This window comes from Hesperophylax consimilis, chromosome 15, assembly GCF_061612785.1.
Source record: "Hesperophylax consimilis isolate HC1 chromosome 15, BYU_Hcon_1.0, whole genome shotgun sequence".
Taxonomy (NCBI): domain Eukaryota; kingdom Metazoa; phylum Arthropoda; class Insecta; order Trichoptera; family Limnephilidae; genus Hesperophylax; species Hesperophylax consimilis.
The window spans coordinates 1401945-1423344 of record NC_142850.1 but is presented as its reverse complement, the minus strand read 5'-3'; the positions used below and the strand labels follow the sequence as shown (position 1 = coordinate 1423344).

The following is a 21400-nucleotide window of genomic DNA, read 5'->3' as shown; positions in this document are numbered from 1 at the left end:
ATATTTTATAAAAATTTTGTTTACATTACAAAAAGACAGTTTGGTAAGAAAAAATATCGTTTTATTTATTTGCGTTACAAGAGAATAACTGCTTTGATAATTTTATAAAAAATTTTCAAAATAATAAACGGTTCTAGGGCCTCGAAGACTTCTTCTTTTGAACAGATTAATGGTACAACATAAAATCATAAACAAAAAATAATAAACAATTCTAAGGCCTTGTTGGTTTCTTCTTTTGATCAGATACATGGTGCGACATAAAATGTTAACAAATTCTAAGGCTTCGTTAGTTTCTTCTTTTGACCAGATAAATGGTACGGCATAAAACACGGTATGCAAAGAGCTACTTTGCAAATGTTGCATGCTACTGAGCTTCGTACCACTTTCAGCGACGTGCTGCAATATCCACATCTACGAAGTGTACATTTTTCAGGATAATGATTAGAATTGATATCGTTAGCTAATGAAGTCTGAGGACGACCAATCCTTTTTCTTGAAGTAAAAGATCCTATCAACTGATCAGCCAATTGGTTGCGGAAGTGAAGATGATTAATAGGTTTTTTTTCTTTATCCAATTTCTTCAATGTTTCCCTATATAAAGTGTACGAATTAACAATGGCACATTCAATAAGGTAATACCAGATTTTTAACCACCACCGCCTTGATTTCCACGTTATGTTATATGATGAAGCAAGTTGGTCAAATCGATCAACTCCTCCCATATACTTATTATAGTCTGCTATGCTTATCGGACAGGGCACATCATCTTTGCCGCCTTGCTTGTTGGTTCGTTTTATTGTTGTTGTTTTCGAAGGATCGTGAAAGTTGGACGCCATGCAAACTGCTTTCGTACCCCTGTCTTTCCATTTTGTTACAGATATAGAATCTGCCATAACACTGTCGTGCTCACCAAGTTTCATGTATTTATCTTGCTTAATTTTTGCACTTGGAAAAAATTTTCTGTTTGTTTGAATCGTGCCACAAGCAAACAACTTATTTGCTAGTAACTTCGATAGTAAAGGAATGGAAGTGAAGAAGCGGTCAAAAAATAAACAATATCCCAATTGTTCAAACATCTGTGACAATTGCTTCACAACACATTCTCCTAAACCAATTTCGGGGTGTTGAGATGTAACTTCTTTTCCTTCGTAAACTTGGAAGTTGATCATGTACCCAGTAACTGCACAACATATCACCCAAACTTTGAATCCTCGCTTTATTGGTTTCAAAGGCACGTATTGTTTTAGTGTACATCTCCCTTTGAAACCAATCATACTTTCATCTACAGAAAGAAATCTGCTTGGTGAAAATGCAGTCCTAAATACGGCACTGAAGTGAGTCAATAATGGCCTTATTTTATGTAGACGATCAAACAGCGAACTTTCGCGAGGCTGCATTTTTTGATTGTCATTCATATGAAGGAATCGAATAACTTTTAAAAATCTCCTGAGGCTCATAACTTTTGCAATACGGGCAACATAAAAATTAGCATGGGTTGACCAATACAATCGTAAGCTAGGTAACTGGTGAAATCCCATTATAATAATGATGCCAATGAACGCTTTTAATTCCTCTATGGATAAATCAAGGGCAACATTATTTTGCCTAATATATTTATTACTTCCGTCAATCATGTGCTGCAGAATAGCGTGAGTAACAAAATTGAAAAAAATATTGATTGGTGAAGACAAATCTACCTCAATATGAATTCCTTCGAATTGTGAAAACTTGTGAGAAGTATACTCGGGAGGCGCGTGATGCCTTCGTTTCCGCCATTTATAGTAGGTCGCACTAGGAGAAGGAGTAACTTCCGGTGATTGATCGGGAATGTTTGGGTCTTCATCTGAAGAACAATCAGCTTCCATAATCCTTTCAATATAAGTAGGGTCCGACACCGCATTGACAGGTTTAGAATCGAAATTATTCTTAGCAGCGCTCCTAGGAACTGAATCCCGAGGACTTGAAAGAACCTGGGAAATCTCATCTTCGGGATCGGAGTCTCCTCCAACCTCCGAATCCTCAGCTTGGTCCTCCGTAATTCCCTCAAATAGTGATAGGAATGCACCTTCACCCATGTCTTCAAGGTCTTTCACACTAAAACCTCCGCCACTCTTATTTTCCATCCTAAAACAAAGTAAAAAGATAGTTTTGCGCTGCAATAAAGGCTTTTACTTATACATATAACATTCCATAACTATTCTACTTCAATTTGAGATATGTATTTCAAATAATTATTACAGTTTGAATGAAAACAAAAACAATAATTTTGATAGGAAATTTTTACGAAAATCATTTTATCAAGGATGACACATATCATCAAGAAACTCGATAGCGGGAAAATATCCACAAAAAATAATTGTTAGTTGTAAAAGAACATAATATTATCATACGAAATTAAATGTCTTGTGGTTAAGAAATTATTTGCAGTGTCTATAATATGATAATCAAAAAGGGCCTACATTTTAGCTTTTGAGGTTAGATTTTAGACATGATGGTAAATAATTTGACTTTACTCGATTATTCCACATACAACTTTTAATTAAAAATACAAAAACTATACAGTATTGTGTATATAACAAATGTACTTACTTTGTTTTCAGAAATAACTCTCAATGTTAGAGAAACAATAACATAAAAATAAGTGTTCTTGTAAAACTGGCAGCTGTCGTGTTGCTAAATGGACGCAGGTCTAGAAACTGACCAGGACGCGGTTTTCGTAAATTTACTGAACATGTACGAACTTCAGGGCGGTTGGTTTGATTCAAGACCTCCGTGCGTTACCTGAGAATGATTACAACCCATAAGGGTGATTATAACTAGTTAACACAAAGAAATATAGACCTTAATATTGCAGGTCTCAAAACTATCCGTTTTTAGCTTATGACCTATAAAGGGTTAAGCAATTTACACATTAAATAACAGTATCTTTTTTAAAGGAATCCAATTTAGCTGCTCTCTCATTTGATTAATGCTTGCCTATTTGCCTTTTCATAGGGTTTTTTATTGTAGTTTGTTATGTTAGACTTTAAAGGGATACATGTTTTACACTGGAGTAGAAAATAATATTGTAATGGACTATAAGTTAAGAAAATACATATTTTTAGAGCACGTGATAATATTATAATGGATATAGCAGCGGAGACTGGTTACTAATTTTTTGTTCATTACAAAGTTAGGATTTCTATTTCGATTTCTAATAATTCTAGTTTACCTAGTTTTTTCCTGTATTGCAGGTATGGATTACTTTAACATCTCGATTATCAAAAGAGTGTGTATTGTCTAGTAGGTGTGACGCAATATTCACGATTCACAATTCACCTTCATCATTCACCGAGGTATCACCAAGAGGTATCTTATTTTAAAATGGACCATCATTTTATTGTATTTATCAAATAACAACGATATAATAATCATATTTGTGTGTGATGTCATTATCAGAAAATTTAATAAAAGACATTGAATTTATGGATAAAACAATTAAAAATGAATTATTCCAACACGGAAATGATAAGGGTATAATACTCATATATAAATAACAAAGGGCGCGCGGCATGGAATTTTTTTTTAATCTACAATTTTATTCCAAGACTGAAGAAATTTTGAACACTGGACCTTCAAAACAAGAGGAAGGTCACTGTGTATATTAGATTTCGAAGAACTCTGTGTAAAGCAGGGGCAAAGCCGGGGACTTCAGCTAGTATTACAAAAATATTCATTTAGACTAAATTAACATTAAAGATAATAAAGTTCCATTCCTTGATATATGAAGTTGGTCGATGTTTACATTAGATATGTATGTACACAAAGCTTATTTTAGTTTACACTTATATAGTTTTTATTATTTTATTCATATGTTATGTACTTGTATACTTACACTTTTTTTTACTTTATTTAAATGTCCGGGTTAAATCTTCCCCATAGGAAAAACTAAACCCTTCCACATACTTTTCCACAAATGATCATCTAGTCAATCCACATTATGCAAGTGCATTATATAAGCAAAATAAATACAAAACAATTCAAGAATAACACGTCAACTCACCAGAGATCAAATGGGAAAACGATTCACCGACTACAGATATATTCATATCAGAGGGTTCGGCTCGGTAGAACTCTTAACAGGGCCTATAAATCCTACTGATCCCTCAACATAAATATTTAAAAAATCTTTCGTAATCCTACCTGTATTTAAAATGACTGATTTTTGCATTTTTATATATATAAATTTTTTGATAGATCTAATACGCCTAAATTTTTAATGACAGAGCTAGGTATAAATAATGCCAGTAGCCGAAATAACAAATGGTAATATTTTTATAGTCTGAGAATGCCAAATTCTTTTTATCTCATAACAATAATATGTTTTTATTAGTACTATTATTTCACGACAATGTTATTTTCTTTAATGCAGCCATTGTATATGTGTATTATTGCAGTCATAAGTAAAAAGGCAGCAGGGAATTTACAAAAATCAAATTCTGATGTACGAAACCATTCACCTGTTATAAAAAACGCACATCAGAATGCGACTTTTGTAAATTCCTTTCTGCCTTTTAGCTTATGACGGCAGTATATTATGCTTTACTTCCATGCTCTATTTTGAATGCGGTATAGAAAAAACCGACCGCCACAACACTTGTGCTAAGTTTTGTGGTCGAAAAATTCTGTAAAACCATTGATAAACAATTTACTGAAAAAAGTCCGTTCAAAAAAGGTTACATAAAATTCGAGAGCTTATAATATGTTTTTCTTGTACCTTCTTAATTTAATCGTGAGAGTGTCAATGTCCCATTCAATATTGTTTATGTAAAATAACAGTCAAATTAGTCCAATACCGTGACGAATACAAATGACATATTTTCAGTCTAATTGCTGGGATTTTACTTTTTATGAAGCGGTTGGATACGCGTAAGTTGCGATATATCTAAACGCATATGAATGGTTCACTTACACGATTACTAAATGGTTACAGCAGGTAAAAGCAATAGTTCATTAAAGCCGAAGCATTTGTGTTATCTAATGACAAACAGTTTCACTAAATACCTACGTTTTCACCTTTATCTATTTACTTTAGCTTTACGACCAAAAAGAGTATCAAAATTAAAAGTTTTAAATCCAAATACTAACATATTTTGTAAAGTAACTGTTTGAATTATGCGGTAAACATATTATCACTTAAATATGCTTTTTCACCACTGAATATTTCGTCAGATATTGATCAAGTAGATTTTAACATCGATGTTATTTTGAGTGGCATAAAAAATAAAACTTCTATCGAGATAAGTGAATTGCTTGTTCCTTGCTTCCAGTTTCAAGTGGAATTCAATTCCGAAGAGGGGAGAAACCCCAGAAATAATAGCTAGAATGTTGGTACCTAGTATCTTTGACCAGACGAATCACGAAAGGCACCACCACACTTATATAAATAATAGTTAGAATGTTGGTACCTAGTATCTTATGAAATATTAACTATAATGTGGATACCTAGTATGATATAATAGCTAGAATTTTGGTACCTAGTATCTTATGAAATTATAACTGAAATGTCGGTACCTAATATTTTATGAAATAATAGCTGAAATGTTGGTACCTAGTACTTTATGAAATAATAGCTAGAATGTTGATACCTAGTATCTTATGAAATAATAGCTAGAATGTTGGTAGGTACTTAGTATCTTATGAAATATTAACTAGAATGTTGATACCTAGTATCTTATGAAATAATAGCTAGAATGTTGGTACCTAGTATCTTCGAGAAATAATAGCTAGAAAGATGGTACCTAGCTAGATATCTTGGACCAGACGAATCACGAAAGTCAACAAATCTCCCACGGATTATTGTTCAAAACGAGAGGGCATATACACATGTTTTACATGTATATAGGTTATGTACGCTATATTTGCACCTCATTCCACGTGTTCCTCTCAATATTGAACTAGTAAGAAATCTAAACCAGCAGTCATAATAGAAACTATATTTGAAATGACCACACCTTTATTACCAGATCTATTCCTGTTTTCATTCTCATTCCTCTCGCACAACGTTCAGTTGCAGAATATTCCCTAAATCGGAGATGCCTTAGTGCCATAGGCTCTGGGCAGCTTACACTCTTCCGGAATCGTTTGAGACATACAAAAGTGAATTGAATTCTTCCTAATTCTTACAAACAGTGTTTTGATTAGATCATCTCCGACTCCGACCACTTGTAGATACGAGTATCTCTAGAATATTAGAAGAGGCGTCTGGTACTTCCTGATAATGATTCCATCATTATGTATATCTTCTCTTTGCAAGGTTGTATTAAAAATAATGCATCAGCATATTTAGTTAATTACCACACTTAACAAAACCAGTTTGGTTTACATATTATGTTTTCAAAACTGTAGGGTGAAACCATTCCTTATTGAGAGTATTTTAAAACACTCAATTCAAAATGTTACAAGCAAAACAGTAATTTCATTGTGGGTATTTAAATTAAATGAAATTAAATCAACATTGTGTTTATATATAAAGACTAATATACTTTTAAACAAGACGATCGTAAATTAAAAAAAAAAATAATGTTTAAATAACCGCACAAGAGTCCCAACAGCTCCCAACCGTCTGGAGCCAGTGAGACTATGACATCCCCAATTGAAGTATGTTGTGAGGCTGAAAGTAGTGGGGATTGGAAGGAGATGAGAGCGAAGAAGGTGGTTGAGTACCTGGCTATTCAGATCTGGTCACCAAACACGGCCAAAGCCGTTTCAATCTACTTTTCAATTCTGAATGGTGATCTTACACCAGGGCGTTACTAAGAGTATCTTCCACTCTGGAATACGCTGCAAATATACTATATATTATTATGATCAGTATTTTGTGAAATAATATAAATTAATCAAATAAAATTTTGCGTGTTACATCCATGGATAATTTATTTTAAAAAAAACACTAGATCTTCGACGTAAATAACATTACATAAAATAATATTTATAACAAATTTTATCTTTTGGTAGTAGAGAGGTTCAAGTAAGTGGGTAAAGATTTGTTGGTTCTAAATAACAGCAACGATATTATATGATTTTATCCTGACAAAAACACCAATAAGTATCTACACATAAAAACTTATCTGAACATCAATGGCGAATAGATTGAATGATGCAATCAAATAGACTTAAATTCAAAAAGCTTAAAATGAAAGTCTGGTCAAACCGCCTCTTCAGCCACCAACAGGAAGAGATTTGTTCGAGTGCGTCCAACATAATAGCAGAAGAACAATTACCGCCCATCATTGATGTACTCACGTCTGTGGCTCATAATCCCAGCCCATATTAAATGGACTTGACGATTGAATTGATGTGGAAGCCCATAATTGTACAACTTCAAAATAGCATCGGTCAATCAATACCTACTGTTACCACACAACAGTAAATTATTTCAAAAATAAAAAAAAGAATTTAATATGACTTGGTATTATGTTCCTACAGCTGAAGGCACTTAAATCTTAGTTGTAATCATTATTTCTGTTATATACGTTATTATTATTAAAAAGAGGAAGAGGTTAGGACAGGGCTACCAATTTTACATCTTTACCTGCCTAATTAACTGCAAGTCTCACTGTGATAAAAGTCTCGTAAAGAAGTGATTTGATTTGTAATGGTTTTACGTGAAAGTTTTGTACAGAACATTGGAGTGGTTTAGTAACATTTAAAGGCGTGACAAATAATTGTTGCCTTATATAAATTGACATGTCAAATAGATTGAAGTAATAGTAGCACGGACAAATGGGTGTAAATAATGAGGTAGAACTCGACTAATACATAACTTTGTCAATAATAAGTTAGTGGGCAAATTTTTATTTCATTGTTTGGGTATTTAGGTATGCGTTTGTTAGGCTCGGTATGTTTACACACTAGAGATACATGTACAACAAACGAGTAGAGTAATGTCAATACATTTTTTTTATATTCAGTTTACAATATAATAGTGCATAACCATTTTATGGAGAACATGCATAAATAAATAGGTTCTAAGTCTCTTTGAAATGTATGTCTGGTTTGAGATGGAACGCTGCTCTGAGGAATTCCACCGAGCTTTCAGCTTTCCGAAAAAATCAATACTTAATTAAAAAAAAATTATGCCAATAATAGAATGAAACTCATTCTGAAAATTTTATATCAATTTTACAGGTACACCTGTAAAAACGTGTGGCAAATTTACAAATAATCTGAATACAAAAATAAAATAATAGGTACTTGAATAAAATTCGTCAATTTTAATCAAAGATTCACAAACCAAATCGAGCCTTCCCTCCTAATTCAAATGTGTACTGTTTATAAAATGGTGTTACGAATTGGTGTGGAATAACAACAATTATATTATTATTCCCTTAACAGGGTGAAGGGCTGTCATTTGGTTTGACGTTAGCCACCCCAATTTCGCGCGCATTCCAGTTTTCGCGCCAATAAACACGTGACAGACGTGAACGCAACTTGCCAAATGAAAATGTCACTCAATCCTGCGAGAGTCGGTGTTAGTTGACAAAGGAGGAGGTTGAAAATATATAATTATGTTGTACAATTATTTTATTCGCTTGTATGTTAAATTCATTTTACATCGCGGGACGTATAAACAATCCGTTGATCAATTTCATTTAAATTATCTAAAATCTGAACTTCTGAAACAGAAACTACAAATATATATATATAGGTTTGGGGGTGTGAGAAGGACGCGAATGACAGATTCATTGAGGTAGTCGAATTACAGAGTCCATATAGAATAGCCAGAGTAGTCACTGTTGTTGCTGACGATGAATGACGATGTCGTCACGTTAGTTGATGTGCATTTTTAGAACCTACAAGTAGCTACTTAGGTAATGCAAAAGTTATAATTATACATTACTTTATTGGACGTCGTCAGGGCGCCGATTAAATAATAAAATAATAACAAAATCACAGCTTTTTATGTGAAAGTCGTACTCGTCAAAAACATATATTTCCAACACAAAAATGTAACACCATTTTTGCTCAACATCATTACATATATCTAGGGAAAAAAAACTTCAACAGCCTACCCGAAATATCAGATTTGCCAAGGCGCCAAGGAGCTAAGACCTTCTAATACAGCGCCCTTGAGGTTTTTACTATCGCCAGACGACATTTGGTGCAGGACCGGCCTTGGCCGCATCGTGCCATTATATCGTGTACCTGAACAAAATAAAATATCACTTTAATATTCGACAAACCGTTTTGTTTCATATGTTCTCTGAATCTTTTTTTCTTGAAAATCTTAAAGTTAAACCCCGCGTATTAAACTCCAGTATTTTTTAATGGAAAAATATAATATATTCGGAATGTGTACTCGTTCCCTATGATTGGCATAAGTAACATATTCAAAGGTTAGTAATTTTATGTTGCCTCCCAACTCTATAGAAATTGCACGAACATTCGTTAGTTTTTTAGAAAGGAACATTAAATGTTTAACATGCAAATCACGAAATAAAAGAGGATTCTTTTTTCCATTATGGTCCTTCGTGAAAACTTTTTAAATAAAACATATTTTGACTATAAAACAGAAATATTTTTTTTGAAAAACGAAAACTTCATTCCTAATTACTCACCTTTTCCGCCTTTTTTATAAATTAAATAATTTTGAGTTTATTTCTACCGCTATCCATGGGATCTTCGAATCGTCGATACAACTTAAGTAAATAAGATGTTTTCAATATATATAACTATAATTTTTCAAATTTTTTATAGGAAAAATACTCTAAATCGGTATTTGTGAAACTCGTACAAAGCCGGCAATTCGTAGAAATATCGATTTTCGCCCTCACGATAAATTAACAGGCCTTTTAATAAAACATCAATTTAAGTACGTTTTATCGATTTACCGTGATAATATTGCATGACGATTCAATCGATAAATATTCAGATTTTCATGAACACATGTTCCGACATAGCATGATAATATATACGTAATTTACTAAAAGTTTAGAGACCGGTTAATTCATTCATAAGACCAGAATAATTTCAAGAGATTCTTAGTAAATTACCAATAGTATTTTTTTTCTCCAAATAGTTAAAGATCTACAAAGACGATGTTTTTTCCTCCACCACTGATGATTTGTTAACTATTCTTGATCAAATGCCAGTGACAAGTATCGGCCATGCAACCAACTAAATGCAAACTGAAACATACCGCCTTTCCCGTGTCGGTTTCCACCAGTAAATTCAATCACTGTGATTATTTGTTATTTGATTCACCCTAATCGGATGAATTCTTCACCCTCTCTTGCACTTGTAACGTATTCATTTGTTTCCCTACTGAAAGTGACCTTTTTTGATCTGGCGACAGATGTGCATTTTAAGAAATTCTGCAAATCCAACTAAATGCATAGACGTTTTTAATTTTCATTCATCGTGCGGCCAATTTTTTATATTCTATATTTGAACACTTCCAGGAGTCAAAATTTGTCGTTATTTACTAATTTTATTTTATTTCAAGTTTAAAAATGTTTAATTTGTTATTAATTAAATATATATTATTACCTTTTTATTAATTATTATATTGACTTTTGATTAAGATATCTCCTTCAATCTCACTTAAATCTACTTGGAGTTGACTTTATGGTTTCCGGCAGCGAATTATAATATTGAATTCCTTTTGTGATTTGGCTTTGTCCTTGTTGGTAGGTTAATTTTTTGCATGTTCTTGTGTTATGTCTGTGAACGTCCTTGAGGTATATAATATTCTTTGAAAAGTATTTTGGTAATAGGTCCTTTATTATTTTATGAATAATTATGATCGATTGGGTTTTTAGATGTTTTCGTCATTTGGTATACCAAAAGAATCTCTAATTTTGACCAACTTATATGTTGAGTTGCGGTGAGCACAAACACTTTAGTCAAATGAAATGAACTGCGCAGGAAAAAAAGAGATTAAAATTTACTAATAATATGTGAAAAAACAGCCGATAGAGTAAACGCAATTTATGTTTCAAAGCTATTTATAAGTCTTTTAATTCATTTGACACAAGTAATTTGAACATAATGTAGAGGTCTCTGAGTACTGAGGAAATCCACAACTCCTTGAAAAATACGAAAACTAACAAATAACAATAGTCTCAAAGTATTTTGTTGTAAACTATGATTTAATGGGTTAGTAAATGTTTAATCAGTCGCCGAATCTCAAAAAGCAATATTGTAAATTAGTACATAAAGAAAAACGGTGAGAAAAATTCAGGTCCCACCGAGATTTGAACTCGGATCGCTGGATTCAGAGTCCAGAGTGCTAACCATTACACCATGGGACCTTGATAGGGGTTGCTTCTACTGAAGGTTTCTCAAGCTCCTGAACTTTCAGGGGGAGGTTTTCGCGCAGACGTCACGTGGGCGCGCATGCGCAAATCTCGCTGAAAACTACACAATCTAATCGCTTAACGGGTAAGCCTGACCTACGACTATACGTTTTACAAACACCCTTATTCCATAATTTTGCATTTGTTTCTTCTTTTAGAGACCAAAATTGTACCTTTTCTTTGGCGGTCAAATTACTTCATTTGTATATATGATACGATAGTATAAAGAAATATAACAAAACACGCCTTTTCTCTGTATTCTATAAAGAGTAATTATTTATAATTATTTTCACGACTTTAATTATGGGTAAAATGCAAAATAAAATTTTGAACTTGATTTTTGATGTAAACCTCTTTTGATGTAAAACTTTATTTTTATTTTCTTGTAACTTGTTTTCATACATCTTCCCGAAAATTTGTAATTGAATATTTTGAACTGTTATTAATGGTCACAGGCAGGAACTATTGGAAAAGACTGTCATTCTGGAACAAAGCGATAATTGTATTTTTTTTAAATGATTTTCAGTATGTATGTACATTTCACCCATTTCGTTTTATCCTTCATATTTCATAATATTAAAAATATCATTATAATTATCACTGAAGAAGATAATAATAATAAATCTGAACGAAACATGAAACAAACCAAGACACGGAAAAATAAAAAAAATAAGTATTTCGTTCAAAATTATTAAAATTTAATTATTTAATTTTATAACTATCTAGGTTGCAAACTAATTCTTTAGAACTTTGTAATCAATCAAAATCTTTGTAAAAATTGTACGTAATTGTAATTGTGTACATGTATGATAATTTGAAACCTGTCAATTTGACTGTCCTAAAACGGAAAACCTTCGTAGTTGGACACTCAAAAGCTTCCTTCCTTATAATGTATTGTATTGTAGCTGGCTAAGTCCTCCATCACAACACAAGCAACATTTTCGGCTTTCTGTGGTGGTAGTAGGAGATTTTTAAACATTGTTGGGTTATTCGTAACCCGGGAATGTTTGTCTTTCTTTTAAAAAAAAAAAAATATATTTTCAAAAAACCCAAAAATTTGGAAACATTAGTTGCTGGATATATTTGTTAATTCTGAATTTGAAATATGAGATCGCCAAAAATGACGCATAATGGTTAGGTCCCAATAGTGAAGTGTTTAGAGACGTTGTTCCGGTAAAACCGAGATTGACAGAGACTGGGCTCGATTCCCAGTTGAGACCATTACCTTTTTATTGTTCTGTGTCTTGTTCCGTTGTATTCCAATAAAAATTGAATCATTATAATTCGCTTTTGACTGAATGTATAGGTGTTTTGGTATACTCGAATGCATATAGCTACACTTGCAATTTATTTCTTTATTTGTATATTTGATATCAAAATCTGGTGAACTGTCGTCAATTACTAGAATATTAAAAATGGTTATCTCATACAAATTCCAGCGCCTGATTAAAATATTATTATAGCACACCCTTAACAGTAGTCATATTTTATTTCATATACAGATTGATCGGTTCATATAAATTATTTCCATTCAAATAATATCCGGTCATAAATCGAAACTTCCTACAACATTTTATGACTAACGTGAAAACATTTGATGGGCTAGCAGTTAAAAATTATTATTTGAACTGAAGAGATCTGGATTTGCAATGCAAAGTTCAAACGGGATTCATTGTTTTCTGTCATGGTAATAAATTCGATACTCTTTTTTACGATTATAATGCGTTTTTACGATTAAAAGGTTATCCCTTTTACATTCGCAATAAAATTTATAATAAATTATTTCGGTACTGCATTTGAACCCATTTTTCAATACTCGAAAGTCACAATAGAATCTAAGGTTTTTCATTTGTACAGACGGAGAAAAATGATTACGGCTAATTTATTAAGAATCCCTTGAATTTATTAGTAATCCACTTAAAAGCTGGATTGCAGGCCGTTTCCTTATTAAATTTTAGAAAATTCCAAATATACCGGGACACGTGTTCATGCACCTGCATTTGCCTTTGAATTTTATTTGTATTTCGTAGGATTACATTCGTATTTTACAAAAATTTTATTAGGAAACCTGTGCATTCATTCGTTAAGGGCCTGCAATCTCGTTTTAAATAGGATAACAAATAACTTGAAGAGCTCCTTAATAATTGTATTTATTTTATTATTTCTTGCAAGAGCAATCCCGATGGGTTACAAAACTCACTGTAGGACGAGAGGAATTTATAAGATTTATAAAAACAAACTAATTAAATTTACTAAATAATTTGCAAACTTATTAAAAAACCCATGCATAAATATAATTATTTCTTATGATTCTTGTTTTCAGTACGTTTTTTGTCAACAAAGGGTTTTTTTACATTTAGCTGGAGATCTAAATAAGTGTGTAAGATGTTTTTGAGGAAATATATATTTATATATTTGAATCTGTACATGTTGAAACAACTTTTAAACCCGTGAAAAATGATAGAATACGATTTAAAAGTAATGTTGAGTCAATTTATATATTTGAAGCATAAGAATGAATCTCATACTAAATGGGTAAGACATTACCAAATCCTCCATTGCGTGAGTAAGATTTGGGATTTAGGTGAAAACAAAGAGAGTGCTAAATTGATGTTATCTCGTTATTATGAATATTAAGTTATTGCAAATCCAAACATCTAAGTTAGTCTTACGTATAAGATAAAAAATATCACATTCTATGGTAATAGCAAAAAATGCTTACCGGAATGAAAACAGCTTTATCGTCACCATTTTAAGATTTCACGACTGTTTTATGTTTGCTTGTATGACGAAACAAATAACTCAATCCACTTGGAATATCCAATCACTATAAACAACGCTCTAAATAAAACGCCTATAATAAAATATCCCAACCCCTAGAAGAGATATTTGGTATAAGGGAGGATGGGGAGGTTTGCTCTTCCTGCGTTTATGTTTTCCGCTTTAAACTTAGCCTAAAATAATAACATAATCTCATAAAAGGGATGATATTAAATTGCCATAATTTCCGGTACACTGAGATGCGTTTTATGGGAGAATAAACAATAAGAAATATAGGGTCCGTTGTCTATATGGGTTATAGGTACCTACCTAGTCGGGAGGTTGGCAATGCAATACACCTACCCTGATGATTAACTCACCAGCTTCTACATGCGATGTATGAACAGATACTGAAAACTAGAAAAAAAATAATGTTGTAAAACACATATATCGCTGATACACGTGTAGGTAAGTATACGATTTTTTGTTCAATTAAAAATGTTCACCTCGTTAATGGGTGGTTTAGTACAGCCTACATAAAATATAGAAAAATAACTGATATTGAATATTGCTAATTCATTATATACTGCTCCAATTTCGCCCGCACAGAGCCGGCCCTGGGTACTAGGTACCGTAAATGAGTTTCCTTGACAGCTGAACAGAATGAAAATACAACACAACTTTAAATATTGATATAAAGTCATTTAAAGCGATGGAAAAAACAACCTCTAAAACTATCCTGTTTAACCTAGTTTTTGTTACATCGCTTTTCGTGACTGTGTATCACTTTTTAAATGCGTGTTGATTTGTCATTGTGTTGAGTTGTCCGGTTACTCAATAAATGTTACATAAAATATAATGGTTTATAATTAAGTATGTAGGTAGGTATTTAAGTACCTACTTATAAATCTTATGATTTCAGATGAAATGTTGGTTTTTATTTAATTATAAGAGGTCTACCTAAAAATACACAAACAATAGGAAAATGCATAAAAACAGCCTACGGTTTTGTTTGCGACGTAACAAAAACTGAATTTACATATAAAATAAATAAAAGTCTTTAAAAACAAAATAATTTTGCTTTATTTATCTTCAATGAGACATCACACAGAGAAAACACCTAAAAAGGTAACGCCTCTATGAAAATGTTCTGGAAACTGTGAATTTTGTTGACCCCTAGCGGCAAAAGCTGAAACCTTGGAATTTTTCAACCAAAATAAAACCAAACGGTTGGATTCAAATGAAAAAGCAAAGGTAAATTATAAAACTATCAGAAAGAAAATAAATAGGTACTAGATCATGAAACAAAAATATCAGTAATATATATGTGAAATAAAATAAAGTTCCACGAATAATAATAATAATAAAGAAGTACCAAAGAAACAAGTAACGAATATTATGTAGTTATCATGGTTATCGTCGGCACTTGCAAAAGATAAAATTATTATCAGACGGAAACATGAATTCCGAAGTAATACGCGTGTTTTTACTGTTGACATAGCAAATAACTATGTAACGTATTTATCGCAAAGCCGTCACGGGACTCCGTGGCGCAACGGTAGCGCGTCTGACTCCAGATCAGAAGGTTGCGTGTTCAAATCACGTCGGGGTCAATCATTTTTTTGTAATTTTAATTTATTATTACAACTTTTTTAGGTTTCTTAAATATAATTATAATAATGTTTCAATAAAACTTTTTTTTTCAATATTTTTGTAACATAAAAATCATGCTTTGCATATTTGAATAATGTGCACTATTAGAACAAATACATTTTTGTCGCTTTAGTTTTGTTTGATAGATGTCGTAAAGCAAATACCTTCTTTTGAAATGCAATGATCCTGTAACAAATATTTTTTTTTAATACTTTCAGCTTCACAAATCAGACCAACCAGTTACAATTATTATAATTTCCCGTGATTTTCACGCGCTAGTTATAAATAAAATAAAAATACGTATTTTATTATAACTAGCATATTTGAATGGAAACATTTTATGTTTTCCAAATCGAATGAAGCAATTATTTCGCATAGCAAATAACAAGGCGAAAAAGCGTTCTAAGTGAGAGATTTTCGATTCAGTTGTGTAAGAAATGATCTGTAAATACCCTCGCGCGTTTTATGCGACGGTAAATCACCCCATATTATATGGACCTCTTAAAATATGACAGCCACTACCAACGATCTTTACGACTGTTTACCCTACCTACTCGCTCTTCATCCCCAGAATCCAACCGAGGGATGAACTATTTGAGGTTAGGTTATAAGGGGATGGTTTTCCTTGATCCACTAAACGTGACATTTATCTGCTCGTATCTATACTTCAAATGGACCTAAATTTACAAAATTATGACATAAGACGATGTATGAATGTGAATGAAGCAGATACTGTGTGCCTAAACAGAGTTTTGTGGCGGTTTATTCTCTCTGCCTTTGTTTTAAACTGCCTGATATTTAGTTGGTCAAATTTGTTAAGCTCGGGTTTAAATATTACTGTCTTAATAAAAAACGTGGTCAATTTTATTCAATTGATTAACGACAGTGTATGTGAAAACCTTACTAATATAGAAACTGACAAAAGATAGCTCATGGAATGATATATACATTATTTACACAGCCAAGGGTTTTTTTTATCTGTTAAATAAACTTGAAATTTCTCATCGAATTTCTGAATATTTCCAAGATATTTTAAATGATCTATATATTTCTTATTTTTGAAGATGTTGTAAAAAATACTATTTTAAGAAATTAGATAAAATTACTTTTTGGATTTGTATATTTGAAATAAACTTTGATATTTATAAATTAGAATATTTTAAATTAAAAAAACGAACATATTTTTACTCCAAAAATTGAAAGAGTGCGAAATTTTGTAAAAAAATTCCTTTTATTTTGGGAATTCGAAAGAAAACATTCACATAATTTTTAATTTCGGTTATTCAAAAACATTATAAATAAATATGTTTAATAATAATTCCAAGAAAATAACAACGAAATTGAAATTTTTAATTCATTGTTTTCGCAATATAAACGTTGATTTCTGTAAATTATGTTTACCTACACACATATAAAACATTTGTTTTATTAAAAAATATCACTTTCATAAAATTATTATTAAATTCACGCGGTAACAGGCAATTATAGAATAATGTGTCTGAAATAGCCTAACTTTTTCAAGACCGGAATTTCACTTGTCAGTCTGCGGAAAATCCAACGTTGCCAGTTCTTTCGAAGTCCAGTTACAGATAATTTTTATTAGTACCAACTGAAATCTAAACTATCACAGTCTTTAAACAATGTGTAACAAAAATGCCGTTTAACGAATGTAAAGAGGTTTTTCTTTAGTAAGACTGCTAGTGTTAGTATTTTTTAATAACCTTTATAGACTAGCAGTATCTCAGCGAATGTTGATTCGAACAAAATATTAACACAGATGCATTGCTTGAATACAACATGTTTCAAACTTGTTATTCGACTTCAGAAATTTTATTATTAACTACTCGGATCAAAACACAAACCTTTCTCTTTGCATTTAATAGTTTACCCGTATAATTTTAAATAATTCAATTAAACAGAAAACCCAGTCAAGAATTTTCAATTTTTAAATACATCTATTTGATTTTTACTTTTGTTTTCGGGAATAAATAAATGAATCAATCCAAATATTGGAAGTGGAAATTAACCCACTTCCCGACATCCGATCTAGCTGAAACTCGGCAGGTTGACTCGTTGTCGATGACAATGCATTCTATCGTTTATCACGAACACACATGCGGACATATACGCATTGATTTGAAATCGGATGTTAAAACAGTTAATATACGAAATAAATGTTAGTCCTAGCCGATCGGCATTTGGCGAGGTTAGGAGGAGTTGTCGACTCTAGAAATAATTCATACTCAGAAAAAAATAATTTTTAAAGACATTTTCCTATTTTTAAATTTTTATTTTGAAAGACATTTTAAAAGTTCACAGTAATACCAATGTTAATAATCATTTTAGTTCCCTCTTTCGCTAAAAACGAGGAATTGGAGTAGCAAAATAAATGCCGTTTGTCAGTGACGCTTCCCAGAATATTTCTGTTAGAAATGTATACATATGCACCAACACACGCAATGCTAAGTATGTGTTGTTCGCATAAACATTATGTAATGTAAACAGGAATCATTCATCCAATACATACTTTCACAAAAGACATTATTCAAAAATGATTATTTGGTTGTCTACACAACATCTTACTAGTTTAAACGTTTTCAGTATTATTTTAAGACTAGCAGTTAAAAACCCGTTCCGCGGGTTTTTGCTGCTAGGCCCTGCGGGCGGCACTACGTTGGGCTGCGCCCAGTTTAAGTGATACTAACAACAGTTACATTTAATAGATAGATATTAGGTCATTCACAGAGAGAGGGTGAGTTTATATTGTTAAAACACGGAACAGGAAGGAGTTAATGAATAATAACATGCTACATTTACGCATAATAAGAATGACAGTTGTTTGAATAAATTAAATTTTACGTATTTGTGATGGATTATTTCAAATGAAACACTATTATTGACTACATACTGATATTAGCTGTTATCGTACCTAATATAATTTGCTCATAGGAGACTTGCAGTGCTTAAATATGTGTTACAACCGTCAATGTCTATAAGTTGAATCAATATCGTATAGTTTGTCACAACAATTAAAGATAGTTAAAACAAAGTTGACTGAAATAATAGATTATTACATATTGATTAATTGTACCCGTGTTTATGGATAAAAGGAGGGTAATTGTGCGATGAGATTAGCATTCGGTTTAATTAAAAGGTGTGAATTTTACTCCAACTGGTGGTAATTCTTTACCTAAAACTGTTACTGTATCTAATAAAGTTTAAAGATAGATTATATATACACCTTCATCAGGAGAGTAAAAATCTATATATAAAGGTAGATTATTACAATATAGCGCCCCTGAGGTGATATCTCACAAAAGCGGCGCTATGCAAATTGTCTAATTAATAAATAAATATAATGTTTACATTTTATTATGTACGTATGCATTGATATACAATGGAAATAGATAAAATAATGTTATCCGATTAAACTTTATTTTATTAAAAAACAAATAACTTTTTTAACATCACTTTATTATATACAACCAATACATGTTTCATGAACGAAGTATACACCGAAGTCAAAAATTAAATATAGATTACAATTAGAAAAAAGAAGTGGAAGGAGGGGGAGGGGTAAGAGTAGGCTGGGTTTATAAGAATTAGTAATTACAATATGAAAGACCAGTTAAGTGGGAAAATATTTAAAAGAGAGTTTATAAAAAAATTTCTTGTTAATTATATCTGCTTTTATAAACATGTTCTCTTATTTTTAAAATTTCGAAATTATTTATTTGTGATGCTTTATAATCCTGTGTGAAGTATTTTAAGACCAGAAAAAAAATTGCATATAACCATAAAACAATATATTCATAAGACAAATAACATTTAATAACGGTTATTCTAATAAATTGATAGTTGAAATACTAAATAAAAAAATTAAACATATTCTCTTCAAACGGTATTTTTACCCTATTTCTTAAGATATAAATAAACAATGGCGTAGAATTCTGTTTGTGGATAACGATAATTCTAAAATTATATTTAAAAAAACATTCCTGGTACTATTCAACCGGCGGTTTACACTAATAACAGAATGAAGAAATATATTCTTAATAATAAAGATGGCGAAAATCAAACAAAAAAATCAGGAGTTTATAAACTCAATTGGGATGATTGTAATTTCTTTTACAAAGGTAGAACCAATAGAGACTTTGAAGTCAGAACTAAAAAAACACCTCAGGGTTCTAAATGGAAAGAGTGAATCTGAGTTTGCAAATCATCTTTTGAATCACACTTTCGATCAAAATTCAGGTCTTAAAATACTTCACTCAGGATTAAAGCATCGCAAATAAATAATTTTGAAATTTTAGGAATTAGAAAACATGTCAATATAAAATCATATATAATTAATAAGCAAAAAAAATTATAAATAATAACGAAAAATGCCATTGCAAAGTTGAAATAAACTTCAGTAGAAATCTTATTATTAAACGCTTGATATTCAAGTAATTTTGCATATTTAAATATACGCGCCAGTCATTTGGTTCGTTCTTACACCGCCAGAGGTGCGCTCTGTCGGCCACCTATTGCCGCGGTGCGTATCGGCCATATTGAATTAACGTGTGCTTTTTTCGTCAAACGTCAAACTTAATCACGTAATTGTGGATAATTTTCACTGTAATGTAATTAATCCAATGGATTGTGAACTTTCTAAATCATATATTCTTCGATATTATCCAAAAATTATATGAGCAGAAACGATATTTTTGAAGAAATATCGTATTACATGTGGCGATTCTATTTCAGTATTAAATCGTGTCTTAATTTTTAATGTCTTATTTAAACACAATTTGAATTTCACCAATCACAGGGCCTACATCGTCCAGACGCTGGGACAATAATACTATCAGATGTAACAGTTATTTTTAAAAAACATTATATTTTAGTGTTTTACTCAACATTGGCTTGAGAAACGTGTTCGGAAGTTTTTCTTTCTTTTTACTTTCCTGACAAAAGAAAGTAAAAGACAAGATGAGAAAGGTAAGCGAGTTGAATCTCATCTACCGGTAAGACGGAGCAACTAATTTTAGCATATTTTTATGACCTATAAACATGCATCCAGGTTTTATGTCCCCGGATCCATGAATGCATCGGATTCATCCAATTGCGAAAGATTAGTTTGATTTTAAAAGGGGGCTCCACTTTTATGATATTATTTAAATTTCGAATTTTAACGGCGCTCCGTCGCGCGTCTCCCGCCATATTGGAAATGGAAGCTTAATTTGGCGCCTTAAATAAAGTCGTAAAAACAGGATACAGCCGTGATGGTTTCCGTTTACAGCGGGGCTTATTGTACAATAAATGTACATTACATCGATTGTATGCTAAATAAGGAATGAGAATATTTTATTCGTGACTAATGCAAGATATTTCAGAAAGAACTAACTGAAGAACATTCGTCAATCGACAGGTGTTGAAAGTGAGAAGAGATCTTCTAGTAGGATGAGAACCGGAATAAGTTGAATAATAGAAGCACGCCAACAAGAATATACCAAAGTTAAATACTTACCTACGACTGAACGGAAAACATCATGTTAACGTGTTAAATACCTTCTTACGACTGAGCGGAAAACATCACGTTAACGTGTTAAATACCTACCTACGAAGTGCATTCCATATAAATTTGAATGCAAAAAATATTGCCA

General features: G+C 31.7%; 1 protein-coding gene and 2 non-coding genes across 3 annotated transcripts; 1 reads left to right on the top strand and 2 right to left on the bottom strand.

Annotated features, from left to right (window-relative positions):
• Window positions 1–385: 385 nt before the first annotated feature.
• On the bottom strand, window positions 386–2631 carry LOC149417160 (uncharacterized). Its single transcript, XM_089640550.1, has 3 exons — window positions 2590–2631; window positions 1622–2124; window positions 386–411 (listed from the first exon to the last, which is right to left on the bottom strand). The coding sequence occupies exons 2-3, from the start codon at window positions 2121–2123 to the stop codon at window positions 386–388; spliced, it is 528 nt and encodes a 175-aa protein (XP_089496676.1). The 5' UTR covers window position 2124; window positions 2590–2631.
• An 8591-nt stretch (window positions 2632–11222) lies between these two features.
• TRNAQ-CUG (transfer RNA glutamine (anticodon CUG)) lies at window positions 11223–11294 on the bottom strand. Its single transcript has one exon. It is a non-coding gene; the product is annotated as a tRNA-Gln (tRNA).
• A 4346-nt stretch (window positions 11295–15640) lies between these two features.
• Window positions 15641–15712, top strand: TRNAW-CCA (transfer RNA tryptophan (anticodon CCA)). Its single transcript has one exon. It is a non-coding gene; the product is annotated as a tRNA-Trp (tRNA).
• Window positions 15713–21400: the final 5688 nt, after the last annotated feature.

Excerpts from the sequence above, each read along its gene's own strand:
- LOC149417160 (XM_089640550.1), bottom strand. The coding sequence starts at position 2,123 with ATGGAAAATAAGAGTGGCGGAGGTTTTAGTGTGAAAGACCTTGAAGAC. Across the intron at positions 412-1,621 it reads GCAGCACATGATTGACGGAA|ATGTGGATATTGCAGCACGT; the intron begins GTAATAAATATA and ends TACACTTCGTAG.